Raw genomic sequence first — 13,429 nt, 5'->3', positions numbered from 1 at the left:
ATTCGTTTGGTTTATGCTTCTGCTTCATGTTCCAAGTAACGTCTTGATAGAAGTTCCAGGGTATTTTTTTTTTAATCTGCTGATGACAGTCAATGTATCAAGCTCTTGTGCCAAACACACTTGCGTGCACAATGATGTCCAACCGTGGAGTATCGTGTTATTTTTAAAGCATCTTCGTCTAAGGGCCTTACTGAGCTGTGCTAACAGATGATGCACGTCATGTCATCCCTGTCAGGTTACATACAATGACAGCCCCTGAAGATCTCGGCTGGGGCCAATGGGTCTCTAAATGTTCACCATTAACATGGCTGTGTTGACAGATTGTATGCATTTATTTAGTAAGTCACGTCTTATTGAGCAACACAAATGAATGAAATGAAATCACTAATGTATTCAAGAGTTACCCAAGTTATTTCCGGGGTTTTGTGTTTCCTTGGTTTTGGGGGGGGAAGGGGGGGGGTGTCAGCTGACACCGTTCGTCCAATTAGACGAGTCCACATGCAGAACCGCGGAGTAGCGCTTTGATAAAGGCAGCTTGTCAGCGACGCAATGGCTCACTCACACAAAGCTGGTTACAGCCCCGAAACACTCAGCACCAGTCCGGACGAATGCAGTTCCGTCGTACACAGGACACAGTAGTAGGCAGCCTGCCACCGTTTCTGGACATACCCCGGCGCTCAGAGTAATCTTCATCCCACCGGGGCAACGACAATTTGGCTCACCGTAGTATCCATTTTCGTCACATAGACTCGTCGAAGGGCAAAAAGGGCGAATACGTTCTTGGCTGTCGGTTGCTACCCACGCGCGCTCCCTTGATAAACTAGTTAGTCCATTATTTCCCAACTGGCTCATTGAGAGAAGGCAAGGCGCAGCGGTGCTTACAGCGGTGTGAAAGTGTGAAGCTTATACGGGAAGGAGCCGCCAGTCCGCCATGGAGAACGCACACACGAAGAGTGTGGAGGAAGTTTACTGTTATTTCTGCGTCAACGAGAGCACAGGGCTCTCTCTGGACGAGGTGAAACGACAGCGGGAGAAATGGGGCATGAACGGTACGCCACTTTCAACTTCTCAAGTCATTGCGGCTGTGAATGAATGAATGAGCGGTCCGGAGCCGTTTCGAATGTGTGCTAAAAGTCAACGTGAGCCGGCCGGGTTACCCGAGCGACCGGTGACCTGAGCGATCCCCGCTTCTGACTTGTTACTCATGACTACATCGTGACTTTGGGGCCAGTGCGAACGTGGTTCATGTACAGTGCTGGATGAACCGTCCAATATTCGTTCGGTTTTGTGTTCGCTTTGTCATAGCCACATGGAAATGTGTGCATACTGTCGAAGTGTACATTGGCGTTGCAGGCGAAACTTATTAGTCCACGTGTGTACACGGCATGCATCATTTCAGTCAACGATAATCCCTTTTATCCAGTTCATTTCCGTGATCTCAGCCTTCTAGGTAATACCTGGTATTAAATCACTTTCCCTGATTGGAGTGGATTTTAAAAAGTTGTCCAAAATTTCCATTGTGACATTAGATGTTATACAATGTATTTGGAAGTTCCTAATAGGCTACATTATCTGATATTGTATATTGTTTAAAATGTAGTCTACTGTAGGTAGTTAGTTTGAATGACAATCTTGACAGGTCACTGTCATTAAGTATCTCTGCTGTTTGACATCATGTCCTGAACTATTATTCCTATTTTTTTAAGCAGAAGCAAATGTCCATCTGGTTAACTATTTGACATCTATTTCTTTCTTCTTCTTTTTTGTTGCATCCTTGGCATGCTTCCCTTGACAGAGTTACCAGCAGAGGAAGGTAATTTCAGTGATACTACACTGTTATGTCATATTACAAATATCTCTCTTTGAATGATTGTTTAATAACTCTCTCATCCCTGTAGGGAAATCTTTATGGGAGCTTGTCCTTGAACAGTTTGAAGACTTACTCGTACGAATTCTTCTGCTTGCTGCCTGTATTTCTTTTGTAAGTATATCAATTCTTTTCTTTTACTCTTCGGGGTTTGAGTTTGCTGGTGACCTTCTGATGCTTGTCATCATAACTCTTCCCTGTTGTTAACGCATTTGTAGTCCAAGCACTTACAGGAGCCAGCCTTGCATCCTGAAAATAGCCTCCTCTTTCCATGTCTTACTGAAACGGTGTCCATGTGCAAGTGAAAATTAACGATGGTATTAGTGATTGAGCCCTGTGTGACGAATGGCTGGGATATGGTGTAGGCAGCACAGGGTGCTGACGTGTGAATGTCTTAAGTTATGTGCACGTCGGGTAGTTAAACACTTGAAGGTTTTGCGATCCATCTGAAGAATTGTGACACCACCAGATTTAAGTTGTGTCTGGCTCACTTAACTCGGCAACATAAAACATCAGTGTCAAGATCTAGACATGATAATAATAATTATTATTATTACTAATTAGTAATAAATGCACAAAAGTGAGATCACTATAATTTGTTGTGAATTGTCACGAGTTGGGCTTATTGCCCTCTTCTCATTCTGAATCATAATTCTTCAGCTAACCAATTGTTTTGCATGTGTACTCCGTGTTAACAGTTTTGGGAATGCCCATTTCTGTTGTCGTATGACCGTGCTATGGATATGTGTGACCAACTCCACATAACTCTAGTAATTCTCTCTCTCTCTCTCTCAGGGGCTGCTTACTTACAATACTGTTTTTAACTGAAAAACCTGTTTTGGCCATTCATTTACATGACAGGGTGGCACGGTGTGCGACTGATTAGCACGTCTGCCTCACAGTCCTGAGGACCCGGGTTCAAATCCAGCCTCACCTGTGTGGAGTTTGCATGTTCTCCCCGTGCCTGTGTGGGTTTTCCCCGAGTACTCCAGTTTCCTCCCACATTCCAAGAACATGCATTGTAGCTTAATTGACTACTCTAAATTGCGAATAGGTGTGCATGTGAGTGTGAATGATTGTTTGCCCATATGTGCCCTGTGATTGGCTGGCGACCAGTTCAGGGTGTACCCCGCCTCTCGCCCAGAGTCACCTGAGATAGGCGCCAGCACGCCCGTGACCCAAGTGAGGATAAGCGGTACGGAAAATGGATGGATGGATTTGCATGACAAACATCATTTTGGAGCCTGAAATTGCAAACATTTGAAAAGTAATTTGAAAGGGGCATTGTAATTGTCCATGTAAACAAAGGAAAAAGTAATGTTGGCAGGAAACTGGACTGTCACTAAAGTAAAGTGTACAGTTCTGTATGTTGTTTTTTTACATAAACGGCACAGAAAGTAAAGAAATTTGTTTCGGTAAATTATTTGTCTTTGTGTAAAAATGCTTTTGGCAATAAATATTATACCATTGGAAATCCTGTGTATTACCTTTTTAAACAGTACCACATTTGTAAGGAACATGCATTTGTGGGATGAGTAGGAGAGCAGAGTATGTGGGTTGCACCCATGAACAATTTGCCAAAATCTTCTCCCCAATGCCAAACATCTTATTTTGCTGTGGCCATCAACTGTTGTTTGGTATTTGGTAGATAGGATGATTCAGGTTTGAAGAAACAAGACATTGGCAATTTAACAATGTACCGTTTGTATCGTTAAATGAATTTTAACAATCGGATACCTCACTAACGTGTGGAAGAACCATACACAGCTATAACAGCCTGGCCCCTCCTCCTCATACTGGTCACCAGCATGGTCACACACAACTAAGGGATGGCATCCCATTCTTTGACCAGCATTTGTCAAAGTGTTCAATGTGGTTGAGGTCAGTACATTGCATCCTCTCCACTCCAAAATTGTGGAGGTAGTCTCTGATAAATCCCGCTCTGTGTAGGTGAGCATTGTCATCTTGGAGGACAGAGTTCAGTCCCAGACTTTGGAGATATGGGATTGCCACTGGTTGCATAATCTCATCTGGATTTATCTCTGCAATTAGATTACTTCCAATGATGAGAAGCCTTGTTTTTCCGGTGAGAGAGAAGCTGCTCCACACCTCAACCAAAAGATGTTAGTTTATTGGTCAGAACTCAGCTGAGCCTCTTCCGCTGCCACGGGAGGCACAATCTCGACTCATTCCTGAACATAGCTTTTGTCCACATGTTCAGGTTCCAGTGCATATAATGGTAAAGGTCAGTCATGGCAGGCCCCCTCAGATTGGCTGTGTGCAGTCTGTTTCAGATTGTCTGGGCAGAGAGACTTTGGCCGTATCATCCTCCAAACCTCGACTGCAAATAAATTGAAGACAACCAACGGTACCCAAGTCCTGACAAGAGGATGAAATTGTCTTCTTGGAGTGTCATCTTCTTGGGACACCGACTTCGCAGCCTGTCTCAGACATTGGCACTTACAGTATATGGAACAGTTTGAAGATGACTCACTCCAAACAATTCCGAAACTTTGTTTTGCAGAACACCAGCTTCAAGTTGCCCTATTGTACGTGCCCTATCCAGAGCAGTCAAATGTGGCATGGCCATTCTTGGAGCAGACAACCACTGATCACTGTAGCTGGGCCTATGCTCACAGGTGCTGCCAATTAGGTGCCTGATGGGGAACCAGATGCTCAAAAGAGTCAAGAGTCAGTCATACATTACACAGCTTTGCTGCTCATCGCATAAATCAATGTTCCTTACAAATGTGGCACCATTAAATGGGTAATAATAAACAGTCTTTTCAACAGTATAAGATTTATTGCCAGGAAGCAATCTTCCAACAAAGAAAAAAAAAATCTACCAAACACAAATTTCGTTACTTTTTGTGGTACGTTTAGTTTTTGTGTCTGTTGAATCACACTATTATTCAGTATGTCAACTTTTAACAGATGAAGGCAAAATACTGTTTCAGATAGGGGTGGCCCGATCTGATCTTTGAGATCGGAAATCGGTCCGATGTTAGCAAAAAAAAAAAACGAGGATCGGCTTCTTTTATCACTCTTATACAAGCAGTCCATTCCATGCGCCGCTCCAGCACTTCTATCCAGGAGCGCCCAGACGGTCACACACAGTCACAACAACCGGTTGCTAAGGTGCTAACAAAAGCAGCAAGGGATAAGAGTGAATGTTGCGCGCTTAAAGTTATTTATTGACACTCCGGTTGAAATTCACTGTAAAACTAAACTCACACAGCCAAAGAATTAAACCTATTGAATGTTCGAATATATCACAGACTTCATTTCTTTCTTCGTTTTTGTTCAGAAAACTCGCTAGCTCAAAGCTAACACACAATGAATGAAAAACAGAGTTGACGAGCTAACGAAAATTTGCATCAAACTCGCGGCATTTATTTCACTCAAAATAATATATATTGGTACACAAACGCTGCATAAACATATACAAATATAACAATAAGCTGTGAAAGTCTGTGAAAAACGAATTACTGCATAATAACATTCTTCGATCAGATTGGAAGTGATGAAGTTGGTTCGGGACATCCCTAGTTTCAGAATAACATCAATGAGGACAAACAGTCGGTGCGCATGCACTGTGTGTACAAAATGGCATTGCCAACTACTGCCTGGCATACATATTACAGCATTTTTTTGTAGTTTTTGCAGGTTCATCTCAATTGTAGTGTAAATGTAAGCATTATATAGAGTGAAAAGAAGTCAATGTGCGTGTGGATGTGGCATGCAGTGTACAGCAGCCAGTCAGGTGATATGGAGGTGTCAGTGGTTGCTGTCTGACAAGGGAACAGAGCCCCGCTCAAGACCAAATTTGGGCCCTCAGTGCTCACTGTGTTCACACCTAATATGTAACCTGTTCAGAAGTAATCAAATACAACCTCAAATGTGTATTACAAATAAACTGTTTCTCAAAATAACTACATTGAACTGAAATAAATGTGCAAGGTTTAATGAGTGGTTATTGAGACAACGACATCGAGTTTACAACCCACAGAGCTACAAGATTGATCAATTATGCTTGGTTTGCCTGTTGTTACGTTTTAATCCTAAACACATGTTCAGACAAGTGATACCTCTTGGCACACATTTCCATGGACACATGCTTGAATGCAACATTTCTCAAAATAATCATAAAATGCATTGAGTCAACTCTGGGATTAATGTATTTAATGATAATAATTACTCATTGAAATTATGTTGTAACATCAACATCTATCTGTGTTAAGCATTGTCCTGCTGCACTGTTTCATGTGACATGGCTGTTTGACACATCGTATTGGATATTTGCTGATTGCTTTGGGACTTTGAAGTTTTTTCATGATAGTTTACACTGAAAACAAGCCAAGTGAAAATCAGTGTAATTTTAGTTTTGGAGCATGTTGAAATACAATACTTTCTGCATCAGTGATCCTGATGTAAAATTTCTGTCAGCTGACTAGCCCCCATTTACATGGATTGAATTAATGCTGTCACACAGCCACCAAGATTGCATTTCTAATGGCGTACTGACCTGTACCTTTTAAAGTAATTTATGTTTTGTGTGCTGGTTTTAGGTCCTGGCCTGGTTTGAGGAGGGAGAAGAAAGTATTACTGCATTTGTTGAGCCTTTTGTAATTTTACTCATTCTTATTGCCAATGCCATCGTTGGCGTGTGGCAGGTGAGTAGTTATCAATCTCATCAATTCACTTTTTAAACATACCGCAATTTGTCCATACACCATCACCTCGTGTTTGCATTTTGCTGATCACAAGATGGTCACAATATATATATATATATCACAAGATGGAGCCATGTGTCTATTTAAATGACTTGTTCATTTACTGTATATACTTGTGTACTGAAAATGAGACTTTACACCGATCTGATCGTCTTGATCGGTATCGGCCGATAATTAGCTTTTTATGCTGATCGGTTTTAATGTCATAATTCGGCGATCCCATCAATGACGTCATTGATCGGCTCTGCAAAAGACATTGACTCCGCGTCACCATCGTGTACAGTATATTTGAATCCAAAAGCTACTTTATTTTTAGCCTTGTCGCGTGTCTTTTGACATAGTACTGTAAATATATGACCACCAATAAAGTTATTTAAAAAAAAGAAAAATGTCGGCGGACAGACAACACGTCTGAGACAGACAACACGTAATGACTGGAGCAGACTATAAGACAAATTTGGTCTTTCACGATTGCACTATGTCAGAAAACTGCAATAAAATCTTGTGTTTCGATACCACCGCATCCCGTCTTTTACGATCACTAGGCTTTATCTTGTCAACTCAAACGCGACCGGATACACTCGTTACAATGGCGACGACAACAACAATAGGTCTCGCAAATTTATTAACGTGTGGTGGTCATCACCGTTGCTCGGGAGAGGGCGTTCATTCAAGGATTGCTTGAGCTATGTTCACGTACTTTTAATACGATACGGCTCGCAAGCAGCCAGCAAAACGTTATGTAGCCTAGAAAGCTAGTGCTAGCACTAACGGTTGTACGTAAACATGCCGACGTTCTCATGCTGTAAAGTTTCGGTGTGCGAAGTAATTTAATTACAATGAAGTAATTTATTAAAAGTATGTGAACATACCTCAAGCAATCCTTGAATGAAAGTCCTCTCTTGAGCACTGGTGACGACCACCACACGTATTCTCCCATTTTGTTCTTATAATACACATGGCGCGATCCCGCCATGGTAATGAGCGTATCCGGTCGCGTTTGAGTTGACAAGATAAAGCCCGGTGATCGTAAAGGACAGGATGCGGTGGCATCAGAAGACAAGATTTTATTGCAGTACTCTGACATAGTGCAATCGTGAAGACCAAATTTGTCTTGTAGTCTGATCCATGAATATATTGTGTTGTCTGTCCCACACCGCTGCCGTCTTTTTTTTTTGTTTTTTGTTTTTTTTTGTTTTTGTTTTTTAAACATATATAACTTGATTGGCAGCCAGATATTTAGAGTACTACGTCAAAAGACACGCGACAAGGCTAAAAATAATTTTTTAAAAAAAATAAAAACTCTGTTTTGGATTCAAACATACGGTACACGATGGCGACGCGGAGTAACTGTCTTTTGCGAAACCAATCAATGACGTCAGCGAATTATGACAATTCAGCCGATCATCATAAAATGCTAATTATCGGCTGATACCGATCGAGTCGATCAGATTGGTGTACAGTCGAGTCATAGGTGCGTGAGTAGACACAAAAGTCCTGCACAACATGCTTGTAAAGATAAATTACATCATTTGTCTGCTATAAAAGTTCCTCTTCTTTATATGAAAAAAATAGAATTGTATATTTTTAGGGGTTTGGCCTCATTGCATTCATTAATCAGCATATAAATATTTGAATGAATTTGTCACAGTGTTCAACGAAAGGCTGAATGTTACATCACAGTCTGTGCTACAGAATGATAATCTACTCAAATTAGCTGTCTCCATCTACAAACTCCTTAACATGCACTTTAAATGGGTAAAAATGAGCTGCACTTGTCACTCAGTACAGTGTTATGAAGTTTGCGCAGTAAATTGAGTTTATGCTGATTTTAGGAACGCAATGCTGAGGATGCCATTGAGGCGCTGAAGGAATATGAGCCTGAGATGGGGAAAGTGTACCGACAAGACAGAAAGACAGTCCAGAGGATCAAGGCTAGAGACATTGTTCCTGGAGACATCGTTGAAGTTGCTGGTAGGAATACATGCTCTTCGATGTTCATGTGCATATGGGCAATTTGCCTGTGTTATTATCCATCCATCCATTTTCCGTACCACTTATCCTCACTAGTGTCGCGGGCATGCTGGAGCCTATCCCAGCTGACTCTGGGCAAGAGGCGGGGTACACTCTGAACTGGTCGCCGGATAATCATAGGGCATATACAAAAAAACAACCATTCGCACACACATTCACACCTGGAAATTTAGAGTCTTCAATTTACCTACCGTGCATGTTTTTGGGATGTGGGAGGAAACCGGAATACCCGGAGAAAACCTACGCAGGCACAGGGGGAGAACATGCATACTCCACACAGGTGAGGCCGGATTTGAACCCGGGTCCTCAGAACTGAGGCAGACGTGCTAACCAGTCGTCACCGTGCCGCCCCTGTGTTATTATTTCAACATATTGTGGCTGTGTTTGCAAAGATGCTCTGAAGCAGTTAATAGATTCGTAAAGCTTCTTATGCAATTGTAGTTAAAAACATTTAAATGAAAGGAAACATTTGAATGTCAGACTACTGTAAACGCAAGCAGGCCAATTTTGAGGTGATGACGTTCTGCACTAAAAAATGTTTTCATATTGTCTTATTGGGTATCTTGCAAATGCTATATTAAGCTGTATTTTTGGATGTATGGATGGCTTCATGTTTCAGATGTTGGTACACATCACATCACGTGACTGCATCCTCACAGGATTTACTCCTCTGCTGATTATGAAACTGTGCTCATTCACGCTGATGTCCAGGCAACCCTCCCACAGTTCTTACAAAAGGATCAATTGACTGGCGTGTCTGTGGAATGCTGGAGTCTTTGAGCGCGAGTATTATCTTGGAACTGTGTTTAACCCTTAGCCTATGAAGTGATGCAGAATCTTTCTGTGTGTAGCGCTTGCTTTTATTTATAGCTAGTCATAGGTGGTTTGGATTATGGAATGCTGTATTTATAGCAGGCATTGGTGAAGATGACAGGTGTCTGGTCCCAACCACATACTATATGCCCCTCTGTTTGTTTTTTGGCACACATGGTGGGTTACAGGAATGTGTAGTAACCTTGAAAAGGGCAAATAATTAGATTTTGGGTGAAAGTCAGTGGAAACAGTTGGCTTTGCTGTCAGGAGCTTGAGACGTGATAAAAAATACAGCATAACTGCAGAAAATACAAAGCTCAGGTGACTTCTAAAAAAATCCTTTCAAGATCTTTACAATATTCATTTTCATGAATAGTGTTTTCCTGAACCTTCAATGTGACCTATGGCTTGTCTGATGATTGGTCAGCTCACTTCTAGACATGCAATTGTGTGTGTGGCCACTATTGATCTTCCAGTGCTTTGTATTTTTTCTGACAGGTCTTGTCAGATGATTGAAGACTGGCCCATTGTATCGTGACAATCAAAGTTTTACCCCAATTGATTTGTTTCTCCAAAGACAACTTTTTACTGTCTACCTGTATAAGCGTACTGAAGAATAAAGAATAAATGTCTCAAAATTACATATTAACCCGCAATATTACATGTAGATGAAACTGAACTGACATTGGGCAAGAGGTGGGGTACACGCTGGACTGTTTGCCAGACAGAGACAGAGTAAAACAACTATTTACAGTTGACACTCATATTTATGCGAATGGGCAATTTTGACTCTTCACTGAACTTTACATGCATGTTTTTAGAGTGTGGGAGGAAACCTGAGTACCTGAATTTCTAGCGGAATTTTATCATTTCATAAGACTGGTTGCACTGTATATTGCCAGTTTACATTTTTGTTGTATGTTGCTTTCTCTCCTTTTCACAGAGAAGCCTATCTGAGTGGGTTTGTTCTGAGCTGACTGTGAAGTTGTTAGCCTGGTGGGTGGCAGAGCTCTGTGAGAAAGGGTAGCAAGGGGGAGGCTCTAATCTGCTGCTATTGTGTCCAAGAGAGATGGCCTTATAGGGAAGCACTTTGTGGAGAAGGCTACCCCACCATGCTCAATGCACAATGACCCTACCCATCAGCACTGCACCCTCCACTAGGATTCCAGACACCATGGATCGTATGTGGCATTTAATGTGGTCTGCCAAATGTCTAGTGTCACCAAGGGAGTGTCTTTTGGCAAAGGTTCATGACTTATCAGCAAGCCTGAGATATCATCTTGCTGACTGGGGCTGTTGGCATTAGAAACTCAAACTTCATCAAAACCAAATGGATAAAGTTGATACAAATTATATCTGAAATGTTAGGTTAATTGAAAACTCTAAATTGCCCGTAGGTGTGAATGTGAGTGCGAATGGTTGTTTGTTTGTATGTGCCCTTCGATTGGCTGGCAACCAGTTCATGGTGTACCCCGCCTCCTGCCTGATGACAGCTGGGATAGGCTCCAGCACGCCCGCGACCCTAGTGAGGAGAAGCGGCTCAGAAAATGGATGGAGGGATAGATTAGCTAACACATTATGGGTACATGCTCTGATACTAACACAGCAGGAATCATAGATGAGGAAGAATGTGAGAGATCTCACTTTAAAAAAGATGGCATTTTTTTTAATGCCATAAATATTAGCCATAAAAATTATTATTCATATTTTTCTATACAGTATTGGGAGGATTTGGGTAAAATCACTTCGTTAATTTAGTGTAATTTGCATTTCTTAACTTCCTTGCTATAATACAATGAGTCAAAAGATCCTAATTGTTAAATGTATGTAGTGCAAATAGCTTAACTTTTCGAATAATGGATTACTCTTGGTTACACCCTGTTAATTTGGACAAAAGCTTCAATGCGCTTAGTCTTTGTTGCCATGGGAACCACGATAAAGTGTCATGCTATGTAAAAGCCGAGCTGGCGGCTGCTTAAGATTCATAAAGGCAAAGCAGAGATCTCAAGGAGACTGTGCTGTTATTGCATAACAGAAGTCAGATCAGTCCCAAATGTTTTTGCATCAGAGTCGACACGAGATTGACTTCAATCCTATTGTTAGCTGTATTTGATATTTTTTTTGGGCTTTGTTTACTGCCATCAAGGTGGCAGATGTACAAACTCCAATTCCAATGAAATTGTGACATTGTGTAAAATGTAAATAAAGACAAAATACAATAATTTATTAATCCTTTTCAACCTATATTCTATTGAATACACTACGAAGACAAGATATTTAATGTTCAAACTGATGAATGTAAATCTTTTATTTATTTATTCCCACCCAATATTTTTTCATTTTGAATTTGCCGCCTGCAACACGTTCCAAAAAAGCTGGGAGAGGGGCAACAGAAGAATGAGGAAAGTTGAGGAATGCTAAAAAAAACACGTTTGGAACATTCCACAGGTGAACAGGTTAATTTGGAAACAGGTGAGTGTCATGATTGGGTATAAAAGGAGCATCCCCGAAAGGCTCAGTTGTTCACAAGGAAGAATGGGTTGAGGTTCACCACTTTGAACAACTGTGTGAGCAAATAGTCCCAACAGTTTAAGAACAACGTTGCTCAATGTACCATTGCAAGGGATTTCATCATCTATGGTCCATAATATCAAAAGATTCAGAGAATAGGAGAAATCTCTGCATGTCACCAGCAAGGCTGAAAACCAACATTAAATGCCTGTGTCCTTCGATTGGTTAGGTGTCACTGCATTAGAAACTGGCATCATTGTGTAAAGAATATTGCCACATGGACTCAGGAACACTTCACAAAACCTTTGTCAGTTAACACAGTTCATCGCTACATCTACAAATGCACGTTAAAACTGTACCAGGGAGAACTAAAGCCATATATCAACAACGCCGCTGGCTTTTCCGGCCTGAGTTCATCTGAGATGGACTGATGCAAAGTGCAAAAGTCTGCCGTCGTCTGATGTTTTTGGAAATCATGGGCTTTGTGTCCTCCGGGCCAAATAGGAAAAAGACCATTTGGATTGTTATCATCGCAAAGTTTAAAAGCTAGTAGCTGTAATGGTGTGGAGGTGTGTTAGTGCCCCTGGCATGGGTAACTTGCACATCTGTGAAGGTACCATTACTGCTGAAAGGTACATGCAGGTTTTGGAGCAACATATGCTGCCATCCAAGGAACATCTTTTTCATGGACAACCCTTCTTATTTCATCAAGACATTGCCAAGCCACATTCTGCACATGTTATAAAAGTGTGGCTTTGTAGTAAAAGAGTGCAAGTACTAGACTGGCCTGCCAGCAGTCCAGACCTGTCTACCATTGAAAACGTGTGGCGCATTATGAAACCCAAAATTCAACCGTAAAACCGGACAGTTGAGCAACTGAAGTTGTACATCAACCAAGAATGGAAAATAATTACACCTACAAAGCTTCAACAATTATTGTCTTCGGTTCCCAAACGCTTATTGAGTGTTGTTTAAAAAGAAAGCAGATGTCACAGTGGGAAAGATGCTCCTGTCCCAGCTTTTTGTCTTGTTTTGTCGGCATTAAATTCAAAATGGGTGAATAGTTGCGGGGTTTCCAGTTTGAACATTAGCTTGTAGTGTATTCAATTGAATATAGGTTGCAAAGGATTTGCAAATCAGTCACTGATGGTGTAGTGGTACATTTGCCTGACTTTGGTGCAGCCAGCATGGGTTCAGTTCCCATTCAGTGACGGTGTGAATGTGAGTGCGAATGGTTGTCTGTTTCTGTATGTGCGACTGACTGGCGAACAGTTTAGGGTGTAGACTGCGTTTTGCCCAAAGCCAGCTGGGATAGGCTCCAGCGACCTGCAACCTTGAACAGGATGAGAGGTGTTAAGAATGGATGGATTTGCAAATGATTGTGGTCTGTTTTTATTTGTTTTGCACAACTTTGTCCCAACTTGATTGAAATTGGGATTTGTAGTTGCTTTGCCCATGAGCTAATCACTCT

At 41.5% G+C, this 13,429-nt stretch overlaps 1 protein-coding gene across 2 annotated transcripts in view; it reads left to right on the top strand.

The window, feature by feature from the left end:
* Positions 1–519: 519 nt before the first annotated feature.
* atp2a2a (ATPase sarcoplasmic/endoplasmic reticulum Ca2+ transporting 2a) overlaps positions 520–13,429 on the top strand; it is a 32,251-nt gene continuing 19,341 nt past the window's right edge. For both annotated transcript variants that reach the window (XM_061672893.1, XM_061672892.1), the window contains exons 1-5: positions 520–1,049; positions 1,796–1,813; positions 1,899–1,981; positions 6,436–6,540; positions 8,436–8,574. In XM_061672893.1, coding sequence (XP_061528877.1) covers positions 932–1,049; positions 1,796–1,813; positions 1,899–1,981; positions 6,436–6,540; positions 8,436–8,574 — 463 coding nt within the window. In that variant the 5' untranslated portion in view covers positions 520–931. The remainder of the gene's footprint in view (positions 1,050–1,795; positions 1,814–1,898; positions 1,982–6,435; positions 6,541–8,435; positions 8,575–13,429) is intronic.

The sequence above is a fragment of the Phycodurus eques genome, chromosome 3, assembly GCF_024500275.1.
Source record: "Phycodurus eques isolate BA_2022a chromosome 3, UOR_Pequ_1.1, whole genome shotgun sequence".
Classification (NCBI taxonomy): Eukaryota; Metazoa; Chordata; class Actinopteri; order Syngnathiformes; family Syngnathidae; genus Phycodurus; species Phycodurus eques.
The sequence above is the reverse complement of the archived record's forward strand: the minus strand, read 5'-3'. Positions and strand labels throughout refer to the sequence as shown.